The 23,778-nt window shown below is 37.4% G+C and overlaps 1 protein-coding gene across 1 annotated transcript in view; it reads left to right on the top strand.

Annotated features, from left to right (window-relative positions):
* LOC310951568 (metabotropic glutamate receptor 4-like) overlaps nt 1-23,778 on the top strand; it is a 176,411-nt gene that overhangs the window by 137,782 nt on the left and 14,851 nt on the right. The window contains exons 4-7 of the mRNA XM_083919858.1: nt 2,903-3,038; nt 6,284-6,438; nt 7,659-7,799; nt 19,098-19,298. Of these exons, the coding sequence (XP_083775984.1) occupies nt 2,903-3,038; nt 6,284-6,438; nt 7,659-7,799; nt 19,098-19,298 (633 nt within the window). The remainder of the gene's footprint in view (nt 1-2,902; nt 3,039-6,283; nt 6,439-7,658; nt 7,800-19,097; nt 19,299-23,778) is intronic.

Raw genomic sequence — 23,778 nt, 5'->3', positions numbered from 1 at the left:
TCACAGAGGTTGAATTGGGATCCTCGAGTTAAGGGACCATGTCTTTGACCATCCTGTACTTAGAGAGGAATGGATGGATAAATGCATGGATGAATGGGCAGTGTTAGGAATAGAACAAATTGCCATGTCTACCCTACAACTAACAGAGTTACAACACTGGGGGCCTTGTTCAGTGTGCTTCAACTCCCCCAGGCCAGGTTCTTATCCCCCTAGTCCTCCTACTATTCTCTCTGGAGATTAAGCAATGCTTCAGCCTGCTGCTGATGATGTGAGAAGAGACGGAAAGGAAGGGATGAGTGCTCTGCTTCCACACAGCAGATGTTGGGGGAATGGGGGAGTGAAGTACCAGTGAGGCAAAGACATAGAATCGAATGATTGATAGAGTCTTGGAGAGCGGAGAGCTGCTGCTGCTGAATTTCCCATGTGTCAGACTGGGTAGTGTTAAGTGTAATGACACAGAGAAGTAAACCTCTGCTTCAGTTTAATCAAAGCTTCAAAAACCAAGATTGTAAAAAAGGTACACAAATATTGTGAACTATGGAGTGGTTTACATGCATGCTTTCTTATATTTAGTTGAACTCAGTAAAACCTCCACCGAGACAGACGCATAAAACATCTCTTAGTGAAAGGAACAGCAAAAAAAAAAGGAAGTGGAATTTTACAGATTGTCTTACATTGGCTGTTCTCCAACAACACCACAGCAGTCGTCTTTACTCATGATTACCACTGTAGAAAAAATCAGATTATTTATAGCGTACATATTAATTTGTCAAATGTACCTTTAACAGTGATATTTAGATTTCCATAACTTTTGGTTACTCTCATATACCTTTCTTTGCAAAGTGTTTATCAATAAGGGTAAGAAGATTAGGTAGGTTTTAGGTATAAAATGATGCCTTCAATGCAAATTAAAGAGTGAAGGAATTGAGTTCACAAAGGTAATTAATCAAAAGCGAATGCAGATTTGATAACTATTTAGAGCAACCTGAATGTTTTATTATACATTTCTTTCCAACTAACTTAGCGTGTGTGTGTGTGTATATATATATATATATAGTTTTTTTTTTTTTAAAACACAAGAAACACGCCAAAAATAGGCAATAGGGTCCTTTCCCATTGTCATCATATGCCTTTCTGTTTTTTCCCAGTGTGTCAAGTTGAACGCCATAAACACGCCAGAAAGCAGAGTAACTAGAAAGAAGCATGGATACAGCAATGAAAATGCTATGGTGGTTGCATCTTTCTTATGCCTTTTAATTCATCAATCTCTCTGAAGAGACAGAATTTGTGGTTCAAATTACCCAACGAGGCGACACGGTTCAAAAAAGGCTCAGGCTATGTGTGAAATATGTGTGAGGTCATGCATGGATGTTTTTTGATCATACGTATTATTTATACATCTGGCCCCAGTTAATTAAGTATAACATGTACAGTATGTTGCAATCTTTGATATTCTGGTGATATTTGTGATAATTAAGTTCAAAAAAGTAAATTAGGGGTTGCTATGATGAAAAAAAGGTCTTGCCTGAGTAAAAAAAAAGGGAAACCTCCCCCGAAAAACGAGATATGGACCAGTACACACAAAGGAATGAGTCTATTCCTCCAGTGAAGGAGCTGCTAATCCATTAACCAGCCAAGTGAATGTATAAGCCAGAACTGTCTTGCTCTAGCTGTGACATGATTCATCACAGGAAAACTACATGCAACCTTTCTAAAAAAAAAAAAAAACAGCCCCAGTGAAATAGCGAAAGCACGAGTTTAAAGGGAAAGGAAACATCATTAGATTGCAGGACACTGACAGAAGCTCCTCATTGACCTAACCGGAAGTGACTTTTTATACCCATGAGCAAAGCTACATCATTGTTAATTTAATGGCATCCCGTAGTCTTTACTTATATTTCCAGTTTCCCAACCTATTAGTATCTGAGCTGGGGCCAGGCTTTGTTTTATGGTGTGAGTCTGGCTGCCATGAACTGAACTAGAGGGTATTATGCCTGCATTGATTGTTCATTGGGCTGGCTTTGTACTGAGTCACGAAAGCGGAATTAATTAGCATACACATACTCCCTTCTGCATTTTAGAAGGGTGACATTAACAACTATCCTGAAATGTTGCATTGGGAATTAAAAAGCCTTTGCTTGTCGCTATCCCTTGCTGTCTTTAGACTTGTGTTCAATACCAGAGCATTTTGAAAAGGCTGAGGGCTCTGTTTAAATTGATCTGTTGGGAAATACTAGGTATGTATTGCCTGTGCCTAACAACCTAAACTAATCAATGCCACTTCAATGTAATTTGACAAATTCAATTGTAAATTTAAGTAATGTATTTTATGTTTCTCTTCTGTATTTCTTTCAAGTTTGCCCAATTTTCAGGCAAGAAGAAGCTTAGTAAAAAGTAGTTTTTACTTTGAACAGAACAAAACAACTTGAGTAATAAGAAAAATGACTCTGAACAAATGGAACCAGTTTTCAATTACAAAATGTATGTACTTCCAAATGCTACCAAATCCCGCTGGCCTCACTGGCAGGACCATAAACTGAATTGATGTCTCAAAGTTGCCCCTTGCGGTCTAAGGAAAGATTTCTTTTAATACCTTTCATTCCTCATGCTGTGAAATATAGCACCTGTGCACATTTATTAGTACATGTATCATAAAAAAGTCCAGAGGATCAAAAAAGATTTGTGTCGGTTGAAAGAAAGAAGAAAAAAATTCAAAACTCCAACCAATATTTCTTGTGATCTCGAAAGAGTTAGAAAAAGACACACTGTAACCTGTAGTATTAATATGTATTTGACTTTAAAATGTCTAATGAGATGGGTTCAGATGTTTTACAGAAGAAACGTTTTTCTTTTTCTTAAACCTGTTTAATTTAGACATGTTTCTCTTTTGTCTTCCAATTAGGTGGTCTGTGCATTTCCCAGTCTGTGAAAATACCACGGGAACCAAGAAATGGAGAGTTTGAGAAGATAATCCGCAGGTTGAGTGAGAACCCGAACGCCAGAGTAGTCATTATCTTTGCCAATGAGGATGACATCAAGTGAGTGCAGTGGTATCTTAATTGCTGTCAGTTAATAGTATTTTCACCTAACTTATCAACCACTTTTAATCACTGATTATTACTCCCTTTATAACATTTACTTACTATTATTTCCTAAATAAATATACACTGAGTCACGATAAGTTGAAGTGAAGAGTTTTCAAAATGTGCATAGTGATAAATGTTGTTTAGTAATGTCTTTACCTGAGGCTGCCTCAGCTGACATTAAAATGTCACAAATGTCTCCTGTGTGCATAAAGAAATTGAATTGCCTTTTCCTTGTGAAAATCAGTCTGCTAACCACATGTTAATATTTCTGAGTTATAAATGACAAAAATGACTATAGTTGGGTGTATTCACATTTTGTTAAAGGCACAGTTCAACAAAAAATCAAAAACACATGTTTTTCTTCTAATCTAGATTGTTTTGTTATGAGTTGCCCAGTGTCGGAGATATCTGCTGTAGAGATATCTGCCATCTCTGCAATACAATGGAACTAGATGGCACTTGGCTTGTGGGGCTCGATCCGCCAAAACCTTACAAAAAAACAATGTTTTTTTTTTCAGAAATGATGACTTGGTTAGATGCCTTCCTTGTGGCCCGACATTGCTAGCTTGTGGAGAGTAGTTTATTGCTAACTGATACTGCTAGTTCAACCTGAGCTAACCGAGCAAGTTACGGCGCAGTCAAGAGAACGCCATTAATGTTTACACCTGGCGCTGTCATAAGCACAAGCCTCTCGTCCATACGTACGCTTCGTTCTGTGAGTTGGTACGGTTAGTAGGTGTAGTTTGTCAGGAACAAAATAGTTTTCTTGAATGATTAGATTAATGGCTATGACATCTAGTCTGCTGTCCCCATCTATTCTGACCACACTACTGTATAAGAGTACAATTAAGTACAATTAACAGTGCCTCTGCTTTCCACTCAGGGACGCAAATGTATCAATTAAAATTCATTATCTATTATTAAGATGGATAGTCTGTATTGAGAACGAGTTAATTAGTTGTAGGCTAAATCAACATACACAGAGCTTTTGTGGCTTTGTAAAGGAACATGCTTCCCAAAAACAAGTTAGTACGCTAGTGTATTACTAGTGGAAGTGGGCAGCAATTATGGGCCATCTCTTGATGATGACCTGGGCAAAAGTCCCAGTGCTCATTGACTTAATCCGGTCCTGATAACGGGTAATAGTCTGGATATATAGTAATTACAGAAAGCCAGGGGGATTTCAGCGCTGCATGTCTGCTCTATCCTTGAACCTAGTCAGTGTGAGTTGGCAGCAGCCTAATAAGAACCCAAACGTGTCTACATAGAAAGAATAAGAGACTTGAGCTGTTTTGATGGAGCCCAATTATGTTGTGCTTACACAAATATATAAATATGCCTCATCTACTGTAAGCATTATAAAGAGTAGGAGAAATACTGTATGTGGGTTCGCCTTTCATAATCTAGTTCTTTGCCGTGTCTGTTCTGTGGGAAAACCATCTTGTATTGTGCCATGCACTTCAGTTATGTGAACATTTATTTGTCCATGTGATTATTTCACAATAATTGTCATTTTCCCTTTTTTATAACTTTAAATTTTAACTTTCATTAATAGGTATAATATGTAGTATTATTCCTTATTTTGGTCTGTTCAAGGCCATTGTGAGTGTTAGCAAATTGGCTTTGACCTTATGTGGGTGTTTAACCTCCAGCCAATACCAGTGCGCAGCTCTGATTCCCAACTTCCACTTTGTCACACCCCTTACCCTCAGCATCTCATGCTGACACACAGGGCTTAAGAATGTGTGACAGTTTTACCAATACACACACAAATAACTAGGATAAAGCTCTGTATTCAGTCATAGTACGACAATGAGCCTCCTACAAGCAGGGTTGTGAAAAATCAACAACCATTGCCATTGTCCCTAAAAGAGATGTATACACGCACCAACACACATGCAGAGTTTTTACCTGTTTTCTGGTTCTGGTTCTGACTCTCATAGCAATATTTAAAAGTCACTAATGCAACAAATATTACTTCTTAAAAAGTCCAAAGGCCATGTATAGTCCCAATCACAATGTTTGTTTACAATAACTTCCAGGTACAAAATCCCTGTGTTCTGTACATATAGTTCAACTGGGTAAACTCTCATCTCATTAATCTAAAATACATGTTTGATGTTTTCTTATCTTATTAATAACACTTTCAAATTAGGTTATGACTTAATCCACCCCTTGGGTCACAAACTAAGGAAAATGATATCACCCAGCACAAGAAGTTAGTCTGACTGGCTGCTAGATGTCACCATTTGTAAAGCTAGATTTAGTTTATCAAAGATGCTAGAAAAGCAACAGTACATAAAATAAGCACATCGGAAATGCCAGATAGGTTGGGTAGTCATTTTAAACTATATATCTTTAAACGTTACAGTAATGGCTGAAAATGACAACCAAAATTAACATGTGCGCTGCTTTCACATTTCTCCGCAATGTAAATCACCTGCCAGTTGTCTAACCGGAAGGGATTTGTTGCTAGTGCAACATCACAGAGATTCAGTCTATTGGTTGCCAATTTCTCAAAACGGTTGCCAATGGTAACCTGGCAACTGTTACTGGCAGGCCCTGTTTAAGGTAAATACCAATAACCATTCAAACTTAAGTCCCCGGGTTTTATAAAACTAAGGTAAAGAGACAAAGCTAGTTAGATGACTCACTGCTTGCCCACTCCAGATACTACAACAGTGTTGTAATTATTTAACAACATACCTTCCTTCTTTATGCAAACAAAAAATCTTATCCGTGATGTTAAGCCAGCATACACCATGTTAAAAGCTGATGTTGTTTATGACACAAGATGCTTGATAATTACTTGAAGGTTGTTAATTCTTCACATTCCAGGTGGCTGTGTTTAATTTTTATGTCTCTGTGCTCAAGCTTTCTTGATGTAACTCTGCTGTTAAAACAGAGTTTGCTAGCAGTTTTTTACAGCTCCCCAAACTTACTTTCATTGGCAACAAGCCTGGACAAAAATGTCAAGGGTGTCATTCTGCCACAGTCAAGAAGAACTGCTCTGCACTGGGAATTGATAGTCTGTCGAGAATGGCAACTTTTCAATTCTACTAAAGTGTCTCTGTGCAACTTTGTCCAGGCTAAGAATAGAATCACCTGTATAACAGCTAAATAATAATAAGAAATAGTAATAGTAAAACATTATATGGTACATTTAAACATTGCTCTTTTTCTCCTCTTTCCCAAAGGCGGCTCCTTCAGGCAGCTAAGGTGGCCAATCAAACCGGCCATTTCATCTGGGTAGGTTCAGACAGCTGGGGCTCCAAAATATCCCCAATATTAAACCAGGAAGAAATGGCAGAAGGTGCTGTCACCATCCTACCCAAACGACAGTCAATCAAAGGTGACCCTAACTTTATCTATCAGAAGACTCATAGTGTTGAACCTTGATACTTCTGACCCTTTTTTGCGTATTGTAGTGTATGTTTTCCTCCACTAATCATACCTCCCATTTACATTCAGCATCAATGATTTTCAATAGGAAGGATTCAGATGTCCATTAATATGTTTTACTGTCTTCAGTTTTCTACCATGCACAGTCCAATGTAAATAAAGTGGCATCGCTGTTTCTTACCTTTCATATTCATAAAATCAATATTGTACTATATCGGGTGTTTTTACCTTAAGCTATCATTGTATAAACATACTGATTTTAAACAAGGTTTGTAAAGTGTTGGTTAAGTGTAAATTAAGTGGTCTATGGAAAACAAAATTTACACAGAGACTTTAGCGTAAATATAGTAAAGTAGATTCTAGAGCTGTGATTAATACCATTTTAAGCTTTGGCGCTTTGGTATTAATCAACAATGTTCACGACTGTCAATGTGACAATATTGATTAAATTGCCTAAAAACGACACCAGGCTGCTATGGTAAAACGATCCAGACCTCTTAACACATTAGACTGCGCGGTTATGACACGTCGCAGCCAGACAGTTCTACATTCCCGGCTAACATTGACGGCACAGCGCTGCAGTGTTTAAATAAGCATACCAGCTAGCAGACTTTCCCTGTTTAGAACACTGCAGTGTATTTCAGCCTGCAAGTACGTTATTTTAAGCCTAACATTGTTGAAACAAAGGCGCTAATACTGGTAGGGAGAGCAACAAGTTCCAAGTCGCTCCTGTAGCTCCCTCACAGCGTGAGGTGAGGAAAGACACAAATGTAAATGACAGCAAAATGTGTGACTTTCAGTTTAATTAAAAAGCATTACTTTTTAAGAATTCTGTTCTTCTACTATTCTGAAAATAAAAAGAACAAATATCCATATCCCAATATTGAAAACTGAAACCCACCCAACTGAAAAAAATATCTGATGAGTCCAATATTCAGGTCCAGCCCTAGTAAATTCCAATATATGTTTTAATGCCATTAAATAATGACATACTAGTAAGTATAAGGCTATAAATATTAGAGTTTAAATCATCACCAAAGTTATCCATGAGGGCTGAGGCCCAAAAGAGTTATGTTTTCCTAAAAAAGGGTTTAAATTTAAACCATAACCTGACATGCAACAGGCATATTCAAACAAAAAAGAATTCTAACAATATCTTATTGATTTCAGGTTTTGATCGCTACTTCATCAGCCGGACATTAGAGAACAACAGAAGAAATATCTGGTTTGCAGAGTTCTGGGAGAATAACTTCCAATGCAAGCTTAGCCGGCACGCTGTGAAGAAAGGATCGGGCATCAAAAAATGCACAAGTGAGTCTACACTTTATAGCAGTAAAGGCATTCGGTCAATGGAAAGCACTCAATCAATGACCAAGTTTATTGATTGGGTGTGCTGTGAATACATAATGTGTGTCTGTGTGTGTGTGTGTGTGTGTGTGTGTGTGTGTGTGTACTTGCTATGCGTATTTGTCATCAAGGAGAAAACAATCGCGCTCTTCTAATCTAGATTAAATGTAATGGGCGTAGATAAGTGAATGGGAATCTCTGATTTTGTCTGAGAGACATTATTCTTCCCATTACTCATCTGTTGGCGACTACAATTTTCAGTGGGGGACAATAGCAATCACAAAACTATGCCATTGCATGCACTGAAAACATAATCAATAGTAAATTCAATCAGCCCATTAGAAACAAGCTTTCAGGGCATTAAAATCAGTAGGGTCTCCAGGCTTGTCTCTCATCCTAGTGTGTAATGCAACACTGCATCTCAAGTAGTCCAGAGTGACTGATGTAAAGCTAGCACTTGTAATCTTTCCAGACAGTATTTTATCATATGTATGTTGGAGTATCGCACAAGGAAAGCTTAATTCAGAAAGGGAAGCTGCCTGTTCTCGGCTACTGAGAGAAGTTCATTCAACAACTTGTAGGGTTGCACCTGTTCTTCACTCTTCCAGCCTTGGTAACTAACTAATAAGTCCACATAAACTCCACTGATAACAGAAACAAGAAGGCAAAACAATAGTATTCAGTTATTCTACTGTCACTGTCCGCTGAAATATTTAAAGAGTCAAAATAGAAAATGACAGAAGTAAATATGGGCACATCATTAATCTTCAATAATAATTAAAGGGAAAAGCTATCTTAGCTAGCAACAGCAAATATTGCCGACCAATAGCTTCTGCTACCCATCTGCATTTATTTAGTTCTCTGGCTTTCTGTTGAAAATATGTGTGAAAATCACATTCCATAGCCTACTGTTGAGCAGTGTATACTGATGTGAGAGGGAAAAGTTATCATCGTAGTTTGAGAGTTTGTGGAGATCAATGACCTGAATCACTCTGAACCATTTACTGTACTGTCTCTGGAAGAAAAAACGTCTCAATCTCATCATTTCTGGGATTTTGGGTACAACATTTGGATGAGTCATGCTTGAATCTTGCTGTGATCCTGTAAGGTAGACATGCTAACAGCCTCCTGGTTCCGCCTCCTGGAGTTACTGTGGCACTCTCATACTAATATGTCAGTGTCAGAACAATGTGCAGATCTGGCTTTCTAATCCAATTAATAGTAAAGACTGCGTGCTCAAAATGTCACCAAGTACCGTAGGAGAAACATTATATTGGTACAAGAAATTAATGGGCAAAGCTAAACAATTAAGCATAGATTTAATTGCCACCCCTCAAGTGTGTCCCTCAGCAAAAGAGAGATATTCTACCAACAATTCACACCTGCGAGTTTCAGAAGAACATGTAATCTTAAATTATTTCTGTATTTATCAGTTGTCATGGTGGCTGCTCTTTGCCTAAATTGCTGCAGCCCTATTCTTCCTCGGAGTGGCCTCCAGGGCACAGTAAATTTTTACAGCCAAGAGGTACAATCATTTCCCTCAGAGCCTTTTGCAAGTACTATCACTATCCTCCCCATTGTTCTTTTGTAAACACCATCATTTCCTGTCCCTGCTTCTGCTGTTTGTAAGCCACTATAATTCTCTATTTTACAGACCACACATATTTTATGATTTATTAAAGTAGCCTTTACAATATGAACATCTTTTTAACAACTTACTTAATAAGAATGGAATAGTATATTCTTGTGTTGAAAAATCAGTGTTAGTCTAAAATCAACCGCCAGGGACTGAAAAATGATATTATACTAACATGATTAGATGGGCATAAAATTATTTTATTTGTGTGGTATCAAAGATTTTAATCGCACAATGCAAGACTGATTTATGTCAACGTGGTCTCATGGGAGGGCGTATAAATAGCACGCCACTTTTCATGACTTGCATGACTTTTCGCGTGCATGTCTACGCATATTAAGCTTTTCGCGTGTCATTTAACGCCCGTTGTTCCCCAGGGTTAGGGTTAGGGTTAGGGTAAGGGTTAGGGTTAGGGTATTTCACGCACGTTATTTCAGCCATCCTTCATATGAAATATTGATTTAAAAACAACCCTCTGACAGAAAGCTCCACCACTTCGTATTTCTCCGGAAAGTAGCGGAGAAATACGAACATGTGGGTTTTCCCTCAATGACATTTGTGCGTGAAATGACAACGCCATCTCTGCACTATACAAGTCAATTGAGACTACATGGCGTGAAATGACACGCAAAAAACAGGACATGCGTTGTAATTATACGCGAGATGGCTTAAGAGAAATAGCGTGTCATTCACACGCCTTTTAGTGAGACCAGGCTGTTTATGTACCATAACAGCATGGTCAGATGTGAGACATTAAAGTGTACTGTATCTGACTTTGCTAGCAAAGAAAACTACAGTGCAGGCATAAAAGTCAGGTCCTATTGCAGCTCTTTCTCCCAGTGTTCTTGTATCTGCTGCCCCAGAGGCCAAGATTTTCTTTGTAGCTTCAGATGTACACTGTAACCCCCGATCACAGATCATTTTACTGCTGTCTGGATATTCCAGAGTGCAGCAAAAACACTGTCTGGGATACCTGAACAGGCCATACCCTCCTCACTTAAATTCTAAAGCAAGGGTACTGTATTATACAGAAGTGTCAGTACAATTCAATACAATTAAAAAACTCCACAAACTACTCTACCAAAATAAGTTAAATCCATGCCTCTCTAAAACAAAACAAAAAGAACATTATAACCATTATGAAGAGAGGGAGGGAGGGCAAACTGTTGTATTGGACTGTATTAGTTTTTGCAAACAGAGCAAGACTCCAAACTCTTTAAATGACAAATATTGCTCTTATAGCCCCATGTACACTGCTTTAGCGGATGATCCCATACCTTGACAAGTTTGCCTTGTCTAGTTACTGTTGCTAAGCTACGATTGAACAAGGGCTGTATGGCATTTAGTGAACAGTCAATTCAACTCTTCTACCTAGCTTTTTTTTCTAGATTTCACATTTGAAAACTGTGCTATCAAGTTTATAAAATGGTATAATCAGTTTTCCCTCCATTCCTTTAAGATTAGTATCATGTAATCATGGATTTGGTTCCTAGAGAAGAATAAGCACAACCCAAGAAACTCCTGGTTACAAGTACCAATTACACATGAGGTTGACAGGAAATACAAACAGAAGCTTTACTTTCTCACAGGTTCAAATGTGAATTGTCTGATGTGTAGAATCCAATAATTCCCAGGTCTGATCAGCTCTTACCATTCACTGTACACCACACTATATCATGCTGCTTAACCATAAACCACAATCCTATTTTTGCAGAGATACTGAAGGGGAATTGGCTGATACAACCAAGAACTTATCAAAAGAGAGACAAATTGATAATAATAGAAAAATGTCACACCGTGCCATGGCATGACATTCTCCTTTCTCATCACAATTGCATTGGTCAGAAATGAGCAGGGATGACACATCAGTCATAATTCACGTGCAGTGAGCAGACTGAAAAGTCTTTAAATCTGCTTTGTTGAAAATGTTACTGCATAAAAACATGACAGGATATTGTTAACTTTTATATCTTAAATTATACTTGAAATTAGAGTACAGAGTAGAGCAATTGACCAAAAGTCCAGCCATTTCATGCAGCATTTCCTATAATTAGGACCCAAGCACGAAAGTGCCAGAGGCCGAAGCGATCCCTAGCACTGAAAGTGTGGGGAACCTATTGTTTTTGAGGTGCCCCCAAACGCACGCCATGGTTGGAGTAAAGTTATTTTGATGTTCATGAAATTTGGTGGGATCATTACTCTCATCTTAAAGAACACATGTACCGTTTTTTTTTTTTTTTTGCCAGAGAGGCACCCTGATTACTTTTAGCATTTTTTAAGAGCTAATGGTGCTCTTATGCGCACATAAAGTTGGACATGCATCATAAGTGGCTTGTGTTTTTAATTGGCTCAAGGGTGCCCCTAGAATATTTCAAAGTCCCTGCCCCCACCTTTTCAAATTACATAAACATAAGAAAGTTGGTAGACAGATGTATGTAAGTAAGTATGGAGACTTTAAAAAAAGCCTCTTGGAGAAATACCTTAAGTACAACTGGACATTTTAAATTTACCCTGGCATTTTTTCGCAAAGTGAAGCAAGCAGACATGTTGTACTTTAACAAACTCCTCTTAGATAAGACTGAGTGCCTTTAAATCTGGTAGGTTGCATCTAAAGACCTTTGTGATGCTAAATTGGGAAGTTTTTGGGATTCATGGAACGCCCTTGATGTGGCATGGCGGTAAATTTTGCCCAAAACTTGAAATCGTAAGTTGTCGAGTTTACATTGTCCAGTCTGCCCTAAATTTCACATGCTGGATAAGAGTCCAGGCCTAAAGTCATATACATGCTGAAATTAAGCAATAGTCATATCGCCACCTGAAGACAACAGGAAGTCAGCTTTGTGTCAAACATCATCGCATTCTCGAAAACTCACCAACACTGGCACACTGGTCAGAAGTGGCAAAAATTGATACCTTGAGTCATGCATACAGTGTGTGATGGTTGCGGAAATGTATGGTTGAGTCTGCCTGCGTCCTGCCAGCATCCAGACAGCCCCCTGACGCGTGTGGGGTACGAGGGCCAATTCAATGCCACATGCAGCTTTAATTAAATAATTACATTTTCTGTCATACTGTACTGTTGTCAGATTTGAATTTAATAGTTTAAAGAATTTGAGCGAATTACACTGGCTTGAGTCACTCTGTTGCTTTGCATCCCTGCAGACATGAGTCATCAAGGCCAGACATAGTCCATGCCTGCTCGGTTGATGTCCATTGCTCACTGAAAACATCAAGGACACCACCTTCAACTAAGCCTGCTCTCTCGCCTCTTTGATTCTATTAAGATGCAACACAAAAAGCAAGGTTCAAGAAAAAGATAGGCCAGATGACAGCAAAGGAATTCTTCTTTTCACTGTGGAAAAATGATGATTGACCTGCAGTGGTTTAGAATAATTACTCTGCATGATAGCAACAGGGAAAATATATCCCATTTGTTACACTCAATTTCTTACCTTAAGACATTTCATACTATTAATTCTTGTTTAAAAGCAGTTTAAACTCATTTGCTATCCGTAGTTTACAGCAACAAAGAGTTCACTTCATCTGAGAAACTGTGTCGACTATGTGTGGAAACTATGACAACAAGGACTGTGGTCTATTTTTGTCCCTTGGGACTAAGGCCACATTAATTTTAACCATTATTTTATTCCAAACATATTTGACCGGTGTGTCCAAGAAGCTGGAAGAGTACAAGCATAATGTATTAAGGTTGAGTCCTTACTGGACTTTGCATTCAGTAATTTAATACACATGACAATCGATAAAACTGACAATTATTTTTGTAATTGATTCATCTGAATTATTTTATATATATATTATCTAGATTAAATCGATTGGCATTTATTTACTTATTATTGGGTATATTTTTGAATTCTGCACACGGAAAAAGTAAAGATACTAAGAATGGTCATACTTGAAAATACACTTTGTACATACATTTTTTTTGTATGAAGAAATTGAACAGATTTCTCAATGGTCATAGCTTTTTCTTCTAATAAAGCTTTGTTGAAAGTTTTATGAATATATTAAATAGTCCTCCCCTCCTAAAGTAACTCGCTATGTCAAAATTAACTGTGCCCTACCAAGGAAAACCCATTCAGTCTGCTCTATCATCTACTGTAAGTATATTTCTTAAACACACAGCCTATAAGTCACATCACAAAGAAAGAAAACACATATTATCTTTTGTGCCCATTTACCTCAATGAAAGGGATGCAAAAACCTTCCCAAAGAAACAATTTGCCTCCATTCAAAAGAATATTGCGAACAAGCACATACAGTGTGACCTGGAGCTTTCTCGATTATTGTGCTCTTTCAGAATCTCAAGGTTGGTCTTGATGAAAACTCCTACAGCACTGATTAAAAAAAAAAAAATCTTCATTCACATCAATGCTTTTTTGCACAGCCACGTTTGAGAGGAATTCACTCTTCAAACATACATGTGAAAGTGGATGTGTTGTGGTATTTCTTCAGGCATTGTTGAGAGGATGATATCTGCTAAAATTAAACATCAAATCTGGCACCTGGTGGCTCAGCAGTAGAGTGTCTCCCCTTTTTCCTGTCGATCTTTAGCTGTACTATCTAAAGGCATGGAAAGCCAAAACCAAACAAAAAACTAAACATTAAAGGTGCTACTTTATAAATTATCAAAACAATGTGTAGTTATATTTCAACACAGATAATGCAAACATATTAGACACCTGTCCGAAATAGTTAAAAAAAGACATTATGTGAGTCAATTTGGACAATTTAGTTTATATTACATAGATCAGGGGTTCTGTCTGATATGGGTTTTCCGGATTGCTCGTCCTTACTTGATGAAATCATTTTAAAAAATGTTTATTAATTTCATTCTAATTTAATAGAAGTATAATCAGGTGTTTCCTCTTAAAAAAAATAATTATAGACTGTGACCTCACTGTGATTCTTTCATTCATTTAATTCCATATTTATATGAAAGAGACAGATAATTAATATTTGTATTACAATTAACCAATGCAATGTATCACAGCCTTTATAACTACTGCTAATTGCTGATTCCCATCCCCAGAAAGGCCTTTAAAATAACAAACATAAAATATGATCACAGGCTGAGTCAAAATTGTGTAGTACATTTAGATGCCCCTATAAAAAACAGCAATGCGACTTGCCATGCCAATGACATAACCTATGACAACCACATATTGCTTAATTTTCATGGGTCAATAAAAAGTGAGGAACCACTGGTCTTCTGGACCTGCATGTCTTTCAACAGTGAGAATAATTTGGAGTTACCACAAACATGCAAACATCTGAGGTATCTTGCCATCGATGAATCAAATATCGTTATATATATCTGTGTAAAAGAGAAAGAGAAAGTTAGAGTTAGAGAAAGACATTAACCACAAAAAGAGGCCGCCTATCCATGCTTCACTTTGTCTGTAACACACATTTACAAAATAACTGGGGATGTCCAAGCTGCTTAAACATTCAGAGCCTTGTCGCTGATGTTAAATTGCCTTTTTTTAGCAAACAAATATTGGGAAAGCAAAAAGATAATAACAACAAGACACACAAAAACAATTCAGCTGTTTGATGCTAGCACTTGTTAAAATGAAGTGCTCATGTTGAGATAAGAAATGGCTGCCACAGACATTTTACAAGGCGCGCAAACTTTATCTACTGCCTTATGTCATTTTTTGTTATCTGATGATGATACACTCTTTACATCATCTTGTCTTGTGTTTGTGGCCAAGCATTTGTTGAGTAACACAGATGTTAACCTTATTTGTAAGCAATTGCACATCGCTTCCTGCTTCCTTGCATTCTTATTAAAAAATGTCAGAGCAATAACACCATTACAGTAATTAGAAAACAGCCTGCAAAAGCAGTGTGGCCAATTTTTAAAAGAGCACACACATACATGATTAAAGTAACGCTTTCCACATTTCCACGGTATGTGTTATTGACATGAGCTATTATAATTATTATAGAATTCCTCTCTCAAGTCATTCCTTGATGGCACAGATGAAATTAGGTCCTGTTATACAAATTACTCCATTACTTTTCAAAATGTATTTCCCCTAAAGCTGAGAGGAGTTTAAAATGAGGGGATTTCATTTTTCTAGAAAAGCTTCAACCTTCAAAGCAGAAGAAAACAAACTGTGATAGACCTACTATGCAGATACAAATGAACCTCTATTACAGTGTTATTGGTTCGACTTGAATAAGCTCTTAAAACATTTTTATAAGGAATAAAAAAAGGGTCAAATGTTATCTATGATTTCCTTTTTTTTCCAGGGGAATTGTTTGCAATGCTTTGTCATTCACATGCTTCAACAGGACATGAACCAAGGTCTCCTGGGTGAAAGTCAGGTATTTGTGTGATCCAACTAACACCCCAAAGGTTTGGCGCTCTGAATCCTGAAAGCCCTTGCTATGAGCATCTCATATCAGCCCCCTACTGGACTTTACATCCTACCGTCTTCAGCGAGCGGCATGGGACCAAAAAGGGCCCCCGGGTAGAGGGCAATATCTTAACCTGCGTTCAATATCACACAGGTGCCGCCCTCTACTGGACTCTATAGGTACATTGAGTGGAGCCTGATGAATGAATGCCCTGTCACGTTGTAACACACTGGCCCTGATCGGCTAGGCCAGCAAACCCAGCTTAGGCTAGTCAAAAAAACTGATACTCAGAAAGTAAGCAAGTAAGTATCTTGTCCGTCAAATGTTAAGAGATGTTAATTTAACATGATGACACAATTATGTGTATACCAAGCACATAAGCACATGGTACACCAGCAATGAGACAGAAACAGTAGCAGCCTGCTACGCCAACTGTATTTAATCAGCAATGATAATATGGTGTCAAGTCACCAGAAACACAGAAGATAATCAGAACTGTAGATAAATACATTAGCATGGACCAGATCCCTGTTTACACTGTGGAGAATCCTGACTAACAACAACTAATTCACAAACTGAATCCAAGGTTTAACTTCCTTCATTGGATCATTTAATGTACACATAAATCCTAGAGCTATAAAACACAATAAAACAAACAATAACAGTTATGTGTTTTCTTTCTATAACACCAGCGACAGCTAAAAGTGTTGTTATTGATGTTGTTTGTATTGTTCTAATGTTTATTTTAAAATTCTGCCTTCAATTTTTGTAATTTTATCTCTGTGGTATCGAAAATGGTATAGAGTATCGAGTATTTTCCTGGTGTATCAGTATTGACTTTTGAAATTTTAGTATCATGACAACCCTAACCCAGGTAGTATGCAACTAAACTGGGTAAAACCACCGTCCATTTTGCAGGGATCAAAAGACAAGCAAAAGACACTGTCCGAGTCTTTTCACAGAAGGAATATCATATAATTCATGCAAATTTCAGTGGGTGAATGTGTGCTGTTTTTGAAGAAGGGTATTACCCATAGAGTCCAGTAAAGGGTGGAAATGAGATGATGAGAGCGACATGTGATATTGGCATCAGATTAATGTGAAGAGTTACATGTCTGACCCTGTTCAATACAGAATTGACTTCTGCAAAGCACTTCACAACCAAGCCCCCACTCTGTCTGATCTCCTCAGGGAGTAAACACACTCCTGCTCCCTGCGCTCATCCTCAGCTGGTCTTCTGACCATCCCAACCTCAAAGCTCAGCACCATGAGTGCCAGGGCCCTCAGCTGCACTGTTTCCAGGCTATGAAAACCCCTGCCCCCACACGTTCGACAATCGGACAACATCACAGCATTCAAAACCCACCTCAAACTCACCTATTCAAACTGGCCTCATTATCATGTAGCCTATCATTGATGTACTACCCATGCTTTGCTCTTTTTATCTGTTGAGTATATATTTATCTATGTATTGTAAGGTGAACTTGGGTGTCATGAAAGTTATTATTATAATTATTTCTGAGAGGGGTGTATTTCTACCCAAGCTACTTTAATAGTTTAAAACTTTCCAATCTTAGAGTTTCATTCCTGTCAGATCTTGCTATTTCTTGAGGCAGTATCAGTGTCCTGCTGTCACTCTTTCTTATCTACCAATCTTGGCCAACAAAAGCATTATTCTAATAATTTAAACCTTGCTTAGTGGTTAACACATTTTTAGAGCATTAGTACAACTCCACCAATGATTGATAAAATACCTGACAGGTATTAATACCATAATTAATACCTGTCAAAGCTATTTACATTAATAGTGAAGAATGAGTTGGCCTGTCCTGCTGTGTCTTCCGCTCTCCCTCTACTTCTCTATCACACACTGTGCTCTTGATCAACGGATGGCTCATGACTTTGTGGAAATAAACACTAAGATATCATAGAAACAAGACCTGAGACCGTCCAAATAAGTATTCCTTCCTTATTAAAGCACATTTACAATTTATTATTCATACAAACCTCTGCTTAGTTTAAATGTTTTACTTATTGAACATTTTAAGATTTCTACATAATGCCAGGCCACAAAGTACAGAAAAGGTTGTTAGTTGCATTTGGAGAGACAGATGGCATATATGACACCAAAGGGATCTTCTTGAATAATCTCGAGTGGGTCTTATCTGTGATTGACAGACCATAATGAGGCTGTATATGAGACCGATTTGATTCTGAGAGGAGATTATGTGATTGATGTCTATAAGAAATAGCTTATAATCAGTGCTTTACATGCACAGATCAATGCCATTCTTTAAATAAATCAAATATGGTGAAAAAATGATAGGTTAACAATTGAGTAATCAAGCCTCTTCAAAGGCTGCCATTTGCCTGATTTAACACATCTAGCCATGGTTGTTTAGTTCTTATATTTGGGACTGATTGTGGAGCAGTTTTTTCTTCAGAATATTGCATCAGTCATATCAAGTATTCTAGTCTTGTCAGTTAAGCTAAATCAGTGATATAACTTTTGCAGAGTTTTTTAATCCAGGCAGGCCTAGCTGATTTTTTTTTTCTAAATCTATAGTGAAGATGTTGGTATCACACAAAACTAGAATATTTAAGGAATCCATTGGTCCCTGCACCACGTCATGCTAACTTGTCAAGAAAGGGGCTAAATAGCGTTCCGAAGTAAGACTAAATTTTGGTGAGGGAAAACTGCCATGGCCACTTTCAAAGATGTCCCTTGACCTCTGACCCCAAGATAGTTGAATGAAAATGGGTTCTATGGTTACCCACAAGTCTCTCCTTTATAGGCAAGCCCATTTTATGTTATCCCCAGACGGGATAAAAACATGCATTTTTTCTTAAGCTGTACAAATGTTATATTGGCCTATTCTAAAATGGAGTATTTTGAAATTTCTGCATAATGTGGTCCCTAAACATTCTTGAATTGCATAACATGGGTATGACTACAAAGCCGAGACTCTTGTGGATTCAATGAGACCATTTTTTGAAACATGAACTCTACAAAAAGAGCAGTTGTGACCTCTAGGAGAATCACAGCCTCATCAAACTTTACAACCACAAACTAGAGACCTAGGGCATCCAGAGGATGGATGGCTTTCCTAGGTATTTTGACAATAAGAGAATGTCTCTGCAGTTTCAAAAACAGAAGCGCTCGCCATCCAATTGCTGAAAAATGCAATCCTTGCAGAAATCTCTTGAGTTCTAATTTCTGTGTTTTTGTATTCCATTAGACCATGAACGGATCGGGAAAGACTCATCCTACGAACAAGAGGGGAAGGTTCAGTTTGTGATTGACGCAGTTTATGCCATGGCTCATGCTCTACATAACATGCACAAAGATCTCTGCCCTGGGAAAGTTGGCCTCTGCTCCAAGATGGAAACCATCAATGGCACATTGCTGCTCAAGTACATCCGCAATGTCAACTTCACAGGTTTGTACTCCTAATACCACCAAGGTAGGCTCAACTGCATGCTGCTACCAAAGCAATCATAACTATGTACTGTATCTTAACTGTGTCATATTGATGCATTTGTGCAGTGCTATCTGAAGCCATTTCTTATGTCCTATTTTTTAGGGGGGTTAGCGACATGTTCATGTGGAGGCTTTGTAAATATACAGTGGTTTCCAATTGTCAGGCTACTGAATGTAAATGACTCGCAGCAAGTATATGAGGCTGAGATCCGTAGGAGGGTTGACAATCAGCAGCAGAACAGCCCGTTTTATCATAGTTGAAGATGTGCTGGAACTGTGCTTTGTGAGATTTTCCGCCTTATCTTGTCAGCACTGAATTGCCCACGCAAGAGATCTCCTGCTTGAAGTGCACTGGCTGCTGAGTTAAAATTGTACATAAATGAAATGGGAAAGAGAGTAAACACACAGCACCATCAAAAACAAGCATCAATAGTTTTCCAGTGGCTGTCCTATGTAAACTTAAACCATATATTTTAGTGTAACTTGTAAATACAGTGGGCAGTTATCTCTGTTGACAGAAACACAGACTTAAATACACAGATCTACAGGTCTCACAAACAACACTTTAACGGTAATAGACAGCCTAAGTTTTGACATCACTTCCTGTATAGCATCTGTTCCAATTCCTCATTTCGCATTTATTTCATCAGTCTTTCTGGAAAAAAAAACAGTTTACTTTCTATACTGTAAGACAAATTTCTATATTGTAGGAAAAATTGGTATCTATTACTAGAGCTAGACTAATATATCGACCATACTGTTTTATCAGCTTTTTTCAGATATATTGTATCAGTGTATATGTTGGCCGTTAAAGTGTAATTCCGGCGTAAAATCATCCCATGGTCTCTTTCGACATTTGCACACATCAAATAAGCTATCAGGACATTTTTTTCCCGTGTATTAATAAACTCCAGCTCCACTAACTATGTTGTTGGTGCGTCGTTTTATGTGTAGGGACTCTTATCATGCTAATGCGGAGGTTTGGTGTTATTTTGAGAAGTATTAGTTGTTAAAAAAGCTGTATTAAAGCCATCACCGTAATGCCCTCAGCTAATCAATGTTAGCCACATCTGGCTGGCTGTTACATTAAAAAACAGTCTCAATGGCTTATTTGATGTGTGCAAGTGTCGAAAAAGACACTGGAATGATTTTACGCCAGAATTTCACTTTAAGGAACAAAACATTGGAGTACAGAAATGGCAACCTAGGTTTGAGGCAATTTCAAGTACCTGAACATGTGGTCTGAACCAAATGACCTACTGTTGACTACAAAAAACAAAACAGTTATAATACTAAATGTGTACAGTATATGCACTTTATTTTCTACTGTCTGTTGCCAATAGTCCTGGATAAGATTAAATAGTACATTTAAATACAAAAAAAGATTGGCTGGACATTCTAAAATATTCATCTAAAGAATATATAAACTGATATTTATAAGGTAGAAAGTTAGGTGTTCATTTACAGTCTCAATGCGTATATTTATATAAATGTGACATATTAACATAACAACAAGTAGTAATGCACTTTAAAACTTTGAAAATAATTAAAGGCCAACAGGTAATAGAGATCCATACATGAAGAAGTCATGAAAGAACGACAGGCACGGCTTTAACCTGCTGGCTTGTGAAAAAATAATATAAATGTACGCAGAACGGGGTCCAACTTAGGTCAGGGTGAGGTGTTTTAATAACTTGAGCTAATTATACTGTATGTCAGATGAGTAGAAGGTCAAAATGTTCATGCAATCAAGGAGAATGCAATGCGAGGAGTTTGACACAGCTACCAACCTTCTCCACATGCACAGCTGATTATACAGTAGGGAATATATTTAGTTTTTTTGGTGGGAGGGGCAGTCACGCTACAGCAAGTAATGACAGGAATAATTTCCAGAAGAATCTCTCAAAGGAAACCTCTGGATGAGGCAAAACACTTGACCATTGCATTGCTACAGAATCAATAAAAGAAGATAGCATAAATCTCAACTAGGCTCTTCTGGGGAGAATTGTCCTTGTCAATGTTTACCTTTTCCTGACAAAGACCTGTAGTGGCTGTAGAATGATGACTGTTTTCTGTCAGGAACAAAGGCTGAATTCGCCCAACATTTTTATTAGAGCTAAAAAGGAAAAGTCTCATAGAGAAGAGGTTGGTGTGGATGGATATTTCAACAAAGATGACATGTGACACTACATTTTGTTTCACATTTTTCTATAACCACATTCTTTTAAGTAACCTCATCGAAATAGTGCTTCTCTCAACTGGTAAAGAAAGAAAGAATAAGGTTTCCTTCACCAAACCAAGTAGTTTTAATGCCTTAACTTAATTAAATATTTACCATAGCAGTGGCAGAAAACAAAACCAAATTAAGTAACTTTGTTTTAAGTTTTGTAAGAGGATGACAAACAACATATTTTGATGCCTGATTTGGATGACTAGTTGGATTCCCCATCCTTGTTGGACCAGGTCCCCTTCCATTTTTTCAGGAATTCAGAATGCAAATGTAGTAATATTTATCATGATATTGTTGTTAAATAAGGGCACATGGTAGTCTACAGCCCTCACATGGAAACAGAGGGTGGTGGCTGCAACAGGGATCAGTTTTGTTGGTAAATAAACTGAGGTCATTTTGCAGAAAATGTACAAAACGGAAAACACATGATTTGGCATTTATTTCGTCAGAGGTGGTTTAGTTTATATATTTATGTAAGAAATTGAAAGCAGAGACAAAGTAGCAAAGGTACAAAGCAAACATGGATATGAATAATGCTTGGATTGATTTTTAAAATAAATATACAGTAGTCAACATAACCTTTAATGTTGGGTATGATAATGGTTAACTTGACATGTATGCTTGCAGCAATTAGTTTTCATCCCTAATGGATATTGAAAGGAAACTCTGCAGTGCTCAGCAGTAATTTACTGTAAGCCCCATCTTCAAAGTCAAAACATTGTTTACCTGCACTGAATCTGCTTATTACTATGTAAGCAGGTCAGTCCTTTAGTTTTTAAAATGAAAAAAGAAGAAATTGTTCAGAGTTCTATCCTGAAGTAAGACTTGTTTAGTTTTACAAGATAGATCAATGCTTCCAATATTGTGATAAATCTGAAGTACTGTACAGCAGGCTTGTGTTATATAATTTAACTTCAATTTTATATGCATTCCTTTATTCATGGTGTTATATTACTGGCTGACTTGTCAGCAATGAAGCCATTGGGGTTACTACAGGGATGGTTAGAAAATCAATGCTGCACATTACCGGAATACTGCCTTGCTTTTAAGAGTCTTTCGGCAAAGAAGAATGGAGAATTTAAAAGTTTGTAGGGAAACAACGGGAAGGCACACATGATTCCAGTGTATTCTAGGAATTGTCTATAGACATCCATGCTGACTAAAGGAAAAATGAGACCCATGCACTACAGGTATCGTAGATGAAGTTGACACTTATAGATGTATAGCATTAAAATTGCAATCCTTATGAAGGAAACTGCAGCTGGTTACATTCAGAAATGGTTCAAACATACTAACTTGTACTTGATGCTGGTTTTCCTGAGGATATTTTACTTTACAAAGTAATCTTGCACGACATATCCTGATAGTAAAGCTGTGTTAAAAGTATTTAAAGTGATTAAAGGTTGGCCAACAACATCAGGTTTGCACATAGTCATTTAAATCAGGTTGTTTTCATCAGGCTTGATTACTAATTTAATTTGGATATAACTTAAGAAAAGCAGAATCACACAATCATATTATATAGGTATATAGATAGATAGATAATAGATTTATTTTTCTGCTCATACCAATGCAAAATATTACACCAGCTTGTAAAATGATCTCAGATTTGTGTAGCCAGAGTGTGTATGCTGCTTAATAATGGATCTATCCTGTCTAGGGAACAAGGAATATTTAGCAGTACAGCAAATTGTCTGAGTATGATACTGTTTGAGAAACTGAACTACTCCCAGGGCCGGCATCATAAAAGAGAGAGCGCTGACAAGATAATCAACCTCAACACTCGCCCTTAACTCTCCCTAATTGAACGACTAATAACCATGTAAGACCATGTAAGAATAAATTACACACTCTTGACAGCTCTCAATCTTGGTATTTTTGAATCAGAGCTTTTCTTTGATGAAGAATCTGTTTTCTTTAACTTGTGTTGGTATAGTTTTAGCAAATACCATCTTTGTGCTTTTAAAGTTCAAAAGAATAATCTGTATCATGTTTTGATCAGTTTTTATACGACATTTAAAAAAACACATTCGATTTTTCGTGGCTTTGGCTAATGGCTTTTAATGGAGCGGAAGGGTAACTGTGCAAACACGACATCCTGGAAATTACTGTTTTGTTTGAATACATTATTATTTTTTAAGAGAAGCAAAGTAGTGCTTTTAATATGTCGCCTTAAATAAACCAGCTTTAAAAAAAAACCCCAAAAACC

The sequence above is a fragment of the Echiichthys vipera genome (genome assembly GCF_963691815.1).
Source record: "Echiichthys vipera genome assembly, chromosome: 9".
Taxonomy (NCBI): domain Eukaryota; kingdom Metazoa; phylum Chordata; class Actinopteri; order Perciformes; family Trachinidae; genus Echiichthys; species Echiichthys vipera.
Note: the sequence above shows the minus strand (reverse complement) of the source record. Positions and strands in the feature narration are given on the sequence as shown.